General features: G+C 36.9%; 1 protein-coding gene across 1 annotated transcript in view; it reads right to left on the bottom strand.

Annotated features, from left to right (window-relative positions):
* Positions 1-7,423: 7,423 nt before the first annotated feature.
* EML5 (EMAP like 5) overlaps positions 7,424-12,277 on the bottom strand; it is a 101,781-nt gene continuing 96,927 nt past the window's right edge. The window contains exons 39-42 of the mRNA XM_082761622.1: positions 11,747-11,850; positions 9,841-9,994; positions 9,291-9,391; positions 7,424-8,994 (exon numbers count right to left, since the gene is read on the bottom strand). Coding sequence (XP_082617748.1) covers positions 8,958-8,994; positions 9,291-9,391; positions 9,841-9,994; positions 11,747-11,850 — 396 coding nt within the window. The 3' untranslated portion in view covers positions 7,424-8,957. The remainder of the gene's footprint in view (positions 8,995-9,290; positions 9,392-9,840; positions 9,995-11,746; positions 11,851-12,277) is intronic.

Genomic DNA, 12,277 nt, shown 5'->3' with positions numbered 1-12,277 from the left:
GGTATCATTTCCATGTAATGGTCATCATACCTCTGCTACTTTCTTAAACAGGGGCAAGCAAGGGCACAAAAACGTTTCGTAAGTGAGAACAATGAAACAGTGATGGTGTGCTCAGTTCAGAAACCCTAGGAAATTAAATAACACTTTACTTGAAAGTAAATGGTTTCAGGTATCTTCATTTATAATTGCAAGACAAAGTCTCTCTCCGAATCTGTTTCTGAACATTTTTTTTTCCTTCCAACACTTCTTCCTACTGGACACACTTTGTAAACAACTCATATGAAGAAGCTTCTGTGAAAATTGCCCGTGGGTTACCATATGTATATTAACGGCTATTTGTAATAATGGAAAATATTGAGCGGTAAGATGAACGCACTTTTTTATTAAATGTTTTCTATCTTTTGGGGAACTACATTTTCACAAAAATATACAAAAGAATTTATTTTTACAAATATTTACATTATATATCAGGAAACAATAAGAGCTACATATTTTTAAATTAAATTTGACAAATATAGTCTTGAATTCTGAAACTTAATGCTCCAGGAAAGCATTTTTAAAATTGTTCATGAAATAAAGTACTCAAGGCTTATATTCAAATTTAAAAAAATCTTAATGCAAAAATCTGACATTTAATTATATATATATATATATATATAATATATATATATACCTTAAATAAACATACAACATTGTTACAGGGGATAGATGTTCATGGTGGAAACCAAAATGGAGTACACTTAAAACCATGATCCTTATTACAGTAATACATGACCATACCTTTGGACTAGTTCAAAATATATATATATTTTTTTGGTTAAAGCAAAAGGGACTCTCTGACACACTCCATAATGAAACACAACAAATCTAAACAGACAACTGGATTTTAAGCTTAAAGTACTACAGTAAAATATTTTCCTAAGGTGACTTGATGGGAGTAGAGTAGCAGAGGACAGGCTCTTGCTTCGTAAGGAATAATGCTGAAATATTTTTTTTTTGTTGTGTTGTTTTCTGTAGAATTTTCCAATGCCTTCATTAGCTGCCCTTGCAGAAATAGCTGCCACCATGAAGCTATTTTTCCTTCTCAGTGTGAGATGAGAAGACAATTTGTAAGGGCAGCAGTGAACTACTGCTACCTCCATTGCTGAATTTCAACAGCTTTGATGTCTTACAACCTATTGTACAATGTTTAGCATAAGGCAAGCTGCTGACTTTTCTCTGAAAAAAAAAAAGATGATTAAACCCACCCACAAAGCTAAAAGTGTATATATATTTTTAAAGGGAATACGTCTAATGTATTTACTTAGATTATTACATTATTTTAAGTGATCATTGTGGTCTTGTGTGTTCTTACATGAAATTTTACATTATAAACGCATTAACTTTCTTCAAAAATCAGTAATGCAGCATTTTCATTACTTATTATAATATGCTGTATACCCATAACTGAACTAAAAAGCATAAACCAAACTCATAATATACCAGAAATGTTGTTGGTTGTTTTGTTTTTTTAAAAAGAGACCAGCTAGTTTGAGCCTGAAAACACAATACAACACGAGGTAGCAACAAGTAAAGAGAAAAAACAGACCAGAAATATGGAAGGTACTACCCAAGAGCACCACCATTTCACAAAAGTACAGAAAACCTTTTTTTTTTTTTTATGCAATTTGTGCCAGTTTTCATGCCTGGAGTTTCTTTAGAAAGTATGTTTATTATATTCCCAAAGAACATTATATAGTGCATGTCCCAGGCCTGACTAGTGCTTGGAAAACTCATAGAACTAATGGAAGGACCATTTACAGCTCCAGAGCTGAGTATTACGTGTTCAGATGGTTAAGTAATGTGCTGGAAGAAGATACTTAATTGCTCTGTTTCTTGGGAAGAATAAATGCCCTCTTTTTATCTGGTGGGCATGAAAAGATGCTCCCCTCCAAGCTCACGAATTTGCAACTAAATACATTAATGTAAAATTCATTTTCAGCAGCATAATGCTTTGTATTACATGTCACTGTAGTAAGAGCATGGCTGTGGTTAGAGTTGACTGACCTCTCACAGCCATTACATATGAAGAAATATTTATTTGGGAGTTTTGGCGGGTGGGGGGAGTGGAAGTTGGCTCCTGGGGGAGGAAAAAAAAAAATCAAGAATAATGGCAAAAACTACCAAATAAATTTTTGGATATTACATGGGAAACTCTGCCCCCTGAACAGCTTATAACTGTACAGAGGACTCAACATAAATACACCCTTACCAAATCCCTTTTTCAGAACCCACCAATGCAATACTTACTTCAGTAGTCTACATCTTTATCCTTAATCATTCACCTCCCGCCTCAGGCCCGCTGTGGGAACACCTGATGCTGGCACTAGCCTTATGAAATTTGCAGTTACATGAAATAACTGGGATATTTGTCCCCTGTGAAAGAATTCACGTTATGAAAAACAGGTAAAGCATAAGCAATGTTAATCCTCTAGTTTAAAATACCAGTTGTTAGGCCCAAGTGGAAGTTAGGTGGGTACAACAAGCTTTTAAGAATGGAGTAAAGTCAGAGTAGACATTGTATCCTGGGCAAGTTGTAGGGACTGCAGTGCCATGGTGTTCCTATCAGTATTTGAGCACAAAGAATAGCATACTATGGTGTGAGTCAGACACATCTTTAAAACAATGGAACTAAAACAGTAATATTTTTTTTTTTGCTATTACAAAAAAAAAAAAGAAAAGCCAAGTTTGGTTTTTGATTCTTGTTCCTCTTCAAGTAAGCCTCTACATGACATCTATGCCCAAAGCAAGAGAGACAACCACAAGTAAATAAAAGGCAAAATTACTTTGCAGGGTCTTGAGGTTATCCCACACCAAGCAATAGAAACAGAAAACTCTGCATTTTGGCTTTTGGAAGATGAACCCAAACACATACAAACACACACTCCAGCTGTCACATCCCAAACTCAGCTGTCCTCTAGCAGGTACCCAGGAAGCAGTTCAGAGACCTGTGCACAGATGTTGTGCTTCTTACCAAGAGTCACTACCCATAAAAGTCAAGTTTAGTCATTTAAGCAGCACCTGTAATGAGTTCAGATTTTTAATGTAAAGTTTTCCTTAACTTAGTATTTCCTTACTTTGCAATGATTTACTTCACCGATTTCTACTGCTGTGCATTCATAGGCCTGTATTACATTCCTCTCCCCTGACTTAACAACACATGCATTTGGAGGCCTGAGACAAGGAACCACTGCAGGAAAACTCAGCCCACATCTATCTGACATTGCCCCCTGCAGATACATGGCCATCCCTATCAGCTGGCCACACCCAGAGCTCAGGGACGGACCAAAGACGGCTGTAGCCATGTCCATCATCTGCAGAGCTGCACATGGCCAGGAACAGAACCAAGAACTGGTGAATAAAGTCTCAATAGCCAAGAAATGGAAGAGGCAGTAAATGAAGGAGGCCGGCTGTGAAGAGGCTTCCAAAGTATAACGTTTCTTTGGTTTAATACTTGTTTGTTTAAAGAAAGCATTTAAGCCCATTTGCACAGGAAACTAAAATAAGGATAACAAGCAGAAAAGGCCTATTAAAACAAATCCATGCTTGGTTTATGGGGGAAAGACAAGTAGCATTAAAAAAAAAAAAAAAAAAAACACCTTTAAATTCTTTTAGGTGAGCTCTCAAAGTTACATAGCATTTTTCTGTTTACCCTGTTCTCTCTGTTACCAAACATGCATGCACTGCAACAGCAGCTGATGGTGTTAGCTGCTGTACTCCAGCACTAAGTGGCTGCCCCATCGGCATGGAAGTGGAAAGAGCAACACAGGGGAGCACCTGCACCTTCCCAAGAACGAGCCAACAACACTGCCTGCAGCCTTTCCTCGAGCACTGTGACCAACAAGCTACTGCTCACCAGTCCTTACCACCACAAGCAGCCACTGAAGAGCCTCCATCTGCAGGGAGATATTTGCCTTTTGCTGCCAAGTGACATGACTCCCCACCCACCACCAACACCAGTCCTTTAACCTTGCCTTTGCCTATTTATGAGCTCTCCTTCCTCTGTTTACCTTGTTTTTCTCTTTCTCGTCTTCTCTGGGTTTGTATTTCTTGGTTTTCTATCCCTGTTTCCTCCATCCTGTCTTCCATTGTTTAAAAGGTAGCAGATGTTACAACTGCCTATTGTCACCATGCTCAGACCTTTTTTTTTTTTCCCCCTCCACATCGTGAGGGAAAAGAACACTGTCTTTTTTTTCTTAAGGTGATTTGGATGGATTACTCATTTAACAGAGTTAACAAAAAATAGATTAAGATCATGGCTGTAATGCTGCAGGTAATCTAAGAAAGGGACAGTGAGCTATGACCTGTCCTAGCATCTGGGAAAAAATCAGAACCACCAAACCCACCCACTAGTTTTTACTTATGAATGATTTTGGCAAGGTAACCTTATTGTGGCTCTTGCACATATTACACACCTAAAACTATTATTTTTTTCTGAAATGAGTTTTAAGTCTGACATCAAAGTTAGTTGAAGATCAGCAGCTGGAGACAACCAAAGAAACAGGCTGGGTCTGACCATGCCACAGTGACTGGTACAGAAAACGCATAGCGGGCTTTGGCAAGCTGACGTATCTAGCTACATAAGCAAAAATTGAATGGTGCCAGAAACTTCAGGAAAACAGAGCAGATTGCAAAGAAGAATAAGAAAGCCCATGAGAACATGGGTATGGAAATGCAAAGCAGTTACTGGTGCTAAAATCACTGATGTGGCAATTTGTGTTGTGACTTGCAATCTACTTCCCTTTCTGCGGAGCCTCCAGGATGATTCACTTAGTCCAAAATACTGAAAAGACATAATTTGTCTAGAGCTTACACTAACAGAATAAAAACAATCTGTAAAGATTAAGGCTTGTCACATCTGGCACTGATAACAGAACAGGGAAGTACATCACACCTCGCCTGGGTAAGAACTGTCTTTGAAACCGAGATCCTTGGCTTGTCCCACTACTGCACCCCAGGGAGCGAGGAGTAATGGCAGGACTCCCCATTCTAGAGCCAGGAGGTAACTTATCTTTGCTTCTGATGGTGCAGTCAGTTCCAAGTCAGCATTAACCTGACTTGGATAAAGTTCAGAGCATCTCTGAAATGAGCATCTTGCTAAAACTGAAACCCCAACATTGAGCAAAATTGAAAGTACTCTGAATGCGTGCTTTCCTTCAAGTGTCAAAACCAATCATGTGAAATGTTTTCTTGTATCTTTCATTTTATACTATCTCTTGCCCTCCCTATCAAAATTTGAAAGGTATACAATGAATACCTCCTTAAGAATGAGAAATTTAAGATTTCAAGTCTAAATGATTCAATACATTTGGCTTACTAGTTCTCTCTAACCTAAACAGTGTTCCTTAGTTCCTAAACAATCACAATTTTCAGTTCTAAATGTGTTTATTTTAAATTGTTTGTTTGTTCTTAGGAGCTGGATTTTCTTTCACTCATTTTTTCTTTCCTAAGCATATTTAAGTAGTTTTCAAGAGCACATTTATTTTTAAAGTGAAATGACATTTTGCTTTTCTTGAATCAGTTCTCCATTTCTTTTTCTTTTCAGTGGGTATTTGCATGATGCCCTCAATAACGTGCTTGAACTTCTGGTTAGCCCTGAAGCAGTCAGGCTGTTGGACCAGATGATCTTTGGAAGTCCCTTCCAACTAAGCTGTTCTCTTCTATTCTTATTACAAAAAAAAAAAAACATTGCTGACTTTTAAGAACCCAAAGATATGTTTGCTACTCACCAGGAAGAGAAAAACAATTCAACTAGAAAGTAAAATCATCCATTATGAGTAAAGAAATTATGCAAAGAACTTCAGCTTCCACCTCAGCACTGCGTAATCACAAAAAAGGCCAGTTTGAGCCTTTCAGCCCACATTTTTCTGCAAGGCTTCCAAACACGAGGCTGTCACCAGTCCCTCCACATTCCAGATTTTTCCCCACCCCGTCATACCGGGTCACGGCAGGCAGCCCGTTCCACTCCACACACACTTCAAGCACTGATCCGGGTGGCCACAATGAACAGGTTACTGCAGTAGCACTTAATGTAAACAGCGAATGAGGCACAATGACAAGCACCACAGACAAAAAGACCACAACGCTGCCATCTCGAACTGCGGCTGCAGCCAGCTGCTCTCTTCAGCAGAAAATCCCAACTTGTCACCCAAAACACGCTCCGAGTGGTCCTCAGAAAGAAAGCTGCACCTGAGGCTGCTCGCATTTCACCTGGCAAACCACCAAGCAGTTTGTCATGGAAAATACCATCTGCCCAACTGGCCACAACAGGAGGAACAAGGCTGATAGTTCTGTTTCTAAGCGCTCCTCAGCTTCCAGCTCCCACCCCAGCCCTTTACAGCTGCAGTGAGGTTTAGGAGAACGACGCAGCACGGAGAGCTGGCAGCTCAGACTCACACCATCGCCATCAGGCTCGCCCTGCTGCAGCTTGCCCGTCAGCCTCTCACTGGTACTCCACCACCAATGTGGCATTCGAGATTCTTCAGGAAAAAAGCACCAATGACAAATTATCAATGGACAGGCACAATTAGATCAACATAATTAATAAAGAGGTCGGGGTGCACGACCAGCAATGATACTACAGGGAGAGGGAACAAACCTCTTGTTAGCCCGCATATCTGTAACACTGGATGAAGGTCTACAGAAGATCAGGAAGCTGGGAGATATCAAGCCTAGGATTTGAGGGGAAAACGTGAAAAGGCAGAAAAAGGACTCTGATCTGGCAGTCTGCGTAGGACAAACTAGGAAGAAGCAAGTAACAGCCATCCATCTTGAACTGATGAAGGGCAACCTTAAAATAGAGGCAGGAAAAATTTAACTTCATGTCAAGAAGCCCTACACAGATGTATTTAACAGGGGATAGAATCACAGCTATAGAAAAGCACACTACTGCGGATTTCTCTGGCCAAGATTTAAATGTCAGTTACTACTTTTCACATAAAACAGGCCGGCAGGCAATAAGGTCATGAAAAAGATCAGATCTGTTTGTAATTCTCAGACGCAATTCCGTTAAAATCAAAACCATTACTGCTAAGATTTCCCTGTACACTCAAGAACCAAATCCACAGATCCACAAATCCTGTAGAATAGCAGCAGCATGACTGGCAAGATTTTGCTAAAAAACATGCCAAGAAAACTGATAATAGTCTAGTTCATCAATTTCTTTAAAATAAATATTTGTTATAGCTTGATATATAAAATATATTATCTAAGACTGTGGGGTAACTATCCTTTTAGAGTACATAATAAGCATTTTTGGACCTAGAAGAGCACAGAAGTCTGGCTGATTAACTTTTTTCACCCTCCTATAAGCAAACCCTCCCATTCCCTCTATAACCACCATGCACACAAGATGCTTACAAGAACGGATGAGATTTATTTCATTTTTACTTTTATCTGGCATAAGAGAATGCAAGAGGTGAATAATATCAAGTCTACTGACTGACCTAAACAAATGGCATCGTTAAAGTAATGCTGACTTACATAGACAGAGATCTTTATGTTCACAGCAGAATGTCATTGTGAGTAGCGCTGATAATTTGTTACTTTTGTTCCCTTCTATGTTGAATGAAAGATAACTGCACAGATTAAAAACAAGTTCAGTCTGTAATGCATTTCTATGACATGATTTAGACAAATAGCTGATGAAACCTTCCTCACTAATATCCAAAACAGTTTTGTTCAGGTTTTCACCATCACTGAAATGTTTTTTCAACTCAGTTATGGTGCAGGATGAGATAAATGCACTTATGCTAGAGGTGACAGCAGGTCCATATAAAGAAGCGTTATGATTGGACGTTTTTATTTTTATTTTTATTTTTTACAATCAGGAGAGAAATCTGAGTAGACACCTCTCCCAGCTAGTCCCAACTCTGTTAAAAAGTTCAAATGTACAAAATATAATGTTTGGAAAGTTTATATTCTCTCTGAATTCCCCCTATGATGCTGAGAAAATAAATCAATTCATATTGCTATGAAATTGTATTTTTGCAACTGGTGACATTCCAAGCCTTATCAGTTATGAAGACTATAAAATCCTCACCTTAGTCCACTATTCCAGCATAGAGGCTATCAGCCCATTCAAGTAACACAGCAATAATCTCTCTTCCACTGAGAATAACTTTTATTCAAAAGGCAAAAATTGGAGTTAGACTTTTAGGTTGTGGGCAAGGCACTCGCAAAGTGAGCAAATCTATTTTTGCTCACTGAACTAATTTAATGTTTAAGTGCAACAAAAACACTAAATTAGCCATGAAGATCATGCGTATCCAGCAGCTTTCACCAGACATGATTGTGACCCAGGCCTCTAAATACAGAAATATTTAAGTCCTAAGGAACCAGCTGTCTTATTTTCTGCTTCACCAGAAGGAAGTTCTGTTTCCTTTTGATCAATCATAGAAATATCATTTGCCATTATAATAAACATTTATTAAAATACTATATTTTTATGAGTTAATATATGGTTTCTTTCAGTAATAAAATATGGAATACTCTTTTTTCAATGATATTCAGACCCCAAAACTTAAAGAAGAAACATTCATGCTCAAAATAGATCAATGTACAGCACTAGGTCAGAAATAACATCTCTTGATTAAAAACCCAGGATCTTACTGTGAAACTGTACATTGACCAACAATTCCCTTTTCCCTTTTATCCATGTATTTCATTTTCAACATCTGGCAGTGAGTGAAATACAAACCCGGATTACTGAAGCAAATCTAATGGCCTCAGCGTATTTGTTACAGTCTATCCTTCCGACAGACTCTAGATACTTGTCTTTCAGAGACGGATCGCTCCGTGTCTTGGATCAGCACCATTTCTTAAGCATGCAGGGCACAGTAGAATATCACATTGCAATCCTGGGTATTTCATGCCTGGTACTTCATGCAGCATCCTCTTTGCAAGTCTCCATGTCTCCCTCAGTGAGGCATATGCACACACTTCCAAACAAACAAGCTGTATTTTCCAGAAGGTTAAAAAATGAGATGTAAAATGACAATACGGTTAAAAGAAAGAGCTAATACAGTCAAAAGAAAAATATCAGTTAAATATATGATACACTCTGAATACAGAAATATACTTTTTTTAATTTAGTAAATCTTAACTGTTCGTATTAACATCTGAACTATTTGTTTTGTTGCAAATAACCACTTTTACATACAAACAGAAAAACAGAGATAAAATGTTTGAGCTTTATACTGCTATGAATTGCAGTATATGTACTTTCGGACAATAACAGAAAGGAAACGTACCTGCAGTCATCCCCTCCTGCACTAACCACGTATCTATCTCCACTTGTAAATCGAATATTAGTTAAGTGGGCAGAGTGACCTAAGAATCGTTTGTGTTTTGCCTGGAAAAAAAACAAACAAAAAAAAACACACAATAAAATGACAGAATGTAAATAATCTATGTCCTTGTAAATCAGACCAAGTATGCATGTTTATCTACTTTTTTATTCTTTCTTATATTTACATCATTCAGAATGTTACACAGGTTTTCAGATGTGAAAGATGTGAAGAACTCCCACTGAGCTGCAATAAAGATTAAATTGTCTCCAAATGAGACAGTATCTGCAAATTGGGAACAATGCTCAAGCTAACACAACAATTCAAAATATATTTTGTCACACAATTAATGTCTAGAAACTTTGTATAAAATCCCTAACACTGAAAATATGATTTTCATTAGATGTGTGCAAACTGATTATGCAGTATAGTCTCAAATTGTGAAAATTAACCATGCCAGTATTAGTGAATTATTTTTTTTTTTTTAGTAACTATGCAAAAAACAAGTTCTTACAAATTTTTCGGGACATGGGAAGTCAAACAGTTTGACCATGCCAAAATCATCGCCTGTTACAAGATTGATTCCCGAGTGAGAGACACAGGCACAGTTAACATCAGCTTTTTCAGCATGCCTGGACCAGATTCCAATTACTTCATCCCCTAGAACACTGAAACAGAAGAGCAAGAGATTATTTTGAAAACTTCAGGAAAACAGTGAACAGCTTTTACTAATGTAACAGGTTTAAAAAAAAATGTCATTTTTACATTTTATTCTTAGACATAAAAATCTCTTTTTTTGTAACTAATGTTTATAATATTCTATAATTGCTTCTGAAATTTATTCAGTCTTACAATTCCAAGAATATTGTGGTCCATGACCACACTAACCAGTCAAAGAAGTATTAATAGTACTAACAACAGTGCGGAGTGACATTTGCCAAAAATGAAGAAAGACAAAAAAAGAATGCCATAGCACAAGAGTTGGATGAATAAGGTTTAACTATGAGAGAATAATAATAAAAAATAGAATTAACAGGAACATAAGGAGAATATAACATTTTCATATCAATTAGATGAAAAGGTTGCCTAAGTCCAATTCATTAATATGGGGGGGAGGGGACAGAGGAAGAAAATAAAGAATTGTTCTAAACAGAATTATCTTATGATTCCCAAACAGACATTTATAGAAAACTTCATTTGCAAAACCTTTTCCAAAGTTGCTTTTTATTCAGCTGTGCTTACAATGTATGGGCTGCCTTACAAGAATGCACAGAAATGTGCATTCTATCACTTGTTAGGAGGTGTATAATTTGACATTTTTTCTGTGATTTTTTCCCACAGATCAGAGCACAGTATATTATACTCAAGAAAGAATTTTCTACTTCAAACATAACGAATTGGGTCAAAAACCATACATTTCTTGTTTTCATATCAAAGAGGTGACAAAAATGGATTACTGGGGGGGGGGGGGGGGGGGGGGGGGCAGGAGGGGAACAAAAAAAACCAGCAAAATGGTTCAGAGCCCTCTGAAAAATTCATAGTTCTAGCAACAAAATATTCAGAATTAATACTGTTTAAACTGATCCATACATGTATGGATCTCAAATTTTGCCTGAGACATTATTGCTTTGCCTGCAAGCAATAATTGAAAGCAGGCAAGGAGCCGAAAATTAGGGAAAGGAAATTAGATTTGCATAAAGTGTAAAATAATAAATATAAAATGTATATATTTAAATATATAATAAAATATAATACGCTTTCATTCTTCACAAAATTTCTAAATCCATTTTAATTAACTGTAGTAACTTTAAGGTATTTTGAGGTACTTTTGTACAACTTTTGAAAACATATTAACATATTTTCATATCATTTTCATAATTTCATATTATTTTCATATTAACATATGAAAATGTTAATAGCAGTTTTAGTATACACATAGCATTAATGATATAATAATAAAACTCAAATTATCAGTCTTGTGCTATCTTTTCTTGTTTTTAATTATTCTAGTTTTCCCTGCACTCCAATCGTTATTTTGCATTATGTTGCACCCCAAATCATTATTTTGGGGCAAAAACTGCAATTAGTCCAGGCAACTTGCACAGCAGAATTAAAAAATACTGAGGCTGCTATAGATATGATCAAAGGAAACTAGAGATACATAATGAATAGAAAGGCACACTTAAGAGAGATCAGTTTTTATCTGATACTTTGACCAGTCAAGCAGCTCATGTTCTACCAAGAGAACATGCTATGCACTTTGTTTTGCTGTAGAGTACCTACCTGATATGTTGCCAGAGTATATGGATGCATTTAAAGAAGGTATTTGACTGGATGAAGGGATGAAATATACTTTTAAACAGTAGGTGCTTCTGGAAGTTGCAAGCATTTTAACAGGTGTCAACCCGTGAATTGCTTACCTTGTCCATGTAGCCCATGTTATTCTGTCAATGACAGCCTGGTCCACAAGCTGTTTTCCTGAAGGCACTTCATAGACTTGCCTTTTGTAAGACCCAGTAGAGACCTTTGAAATGCGCACATACAACAGTTCATAAGAATTTAAAATAAATGAATTTATTTTAAATGATGAGGTTATAATTTTAAAGGGTTTTGAAAAGCATTTTCTTGATATTGTCTATTCATAAATCATCTTGCTCAGTGAGTTGAAAATCCTCCAAAATCTACGCAAGTATAAAGCATCAGCAAGAAAGAGTAAGACATATTCAATTTTAAAATGTCTAATCGATAAAATGTAATTGAAACATCTCACATTCTGCCCATAATATTAATTCTGTCTATACATTGTGCATTTTGTCATGTATATGTGAACATAAATAAATAAAAAAGGCACAAGGCTGGAAATTCTAACACCATAGTTTTGATGCTGCTCTGCGAAGGCTAGAACTGAAAAGAAGTGCAATGCTACCATTCTTGTCAGGGATATGAAGTAT

This window comes from Aythya marila (genome assembly GCF_965140915.1).
Source record: "Aythya marila genome assembly, chromosome: 5".
Classification (NCBI taxonomy): domain Eukaryota; kingdom Metazoa; phylum Chordata; class Aves; order Anseriformes; family Anatidae; genus Aythya; species Aythya marila.
The sequence above is the reverse complement of the archived record's forward strand: the minus strand, read 5'-3'. Positions and strand labels throughout refer to the sequence as shown.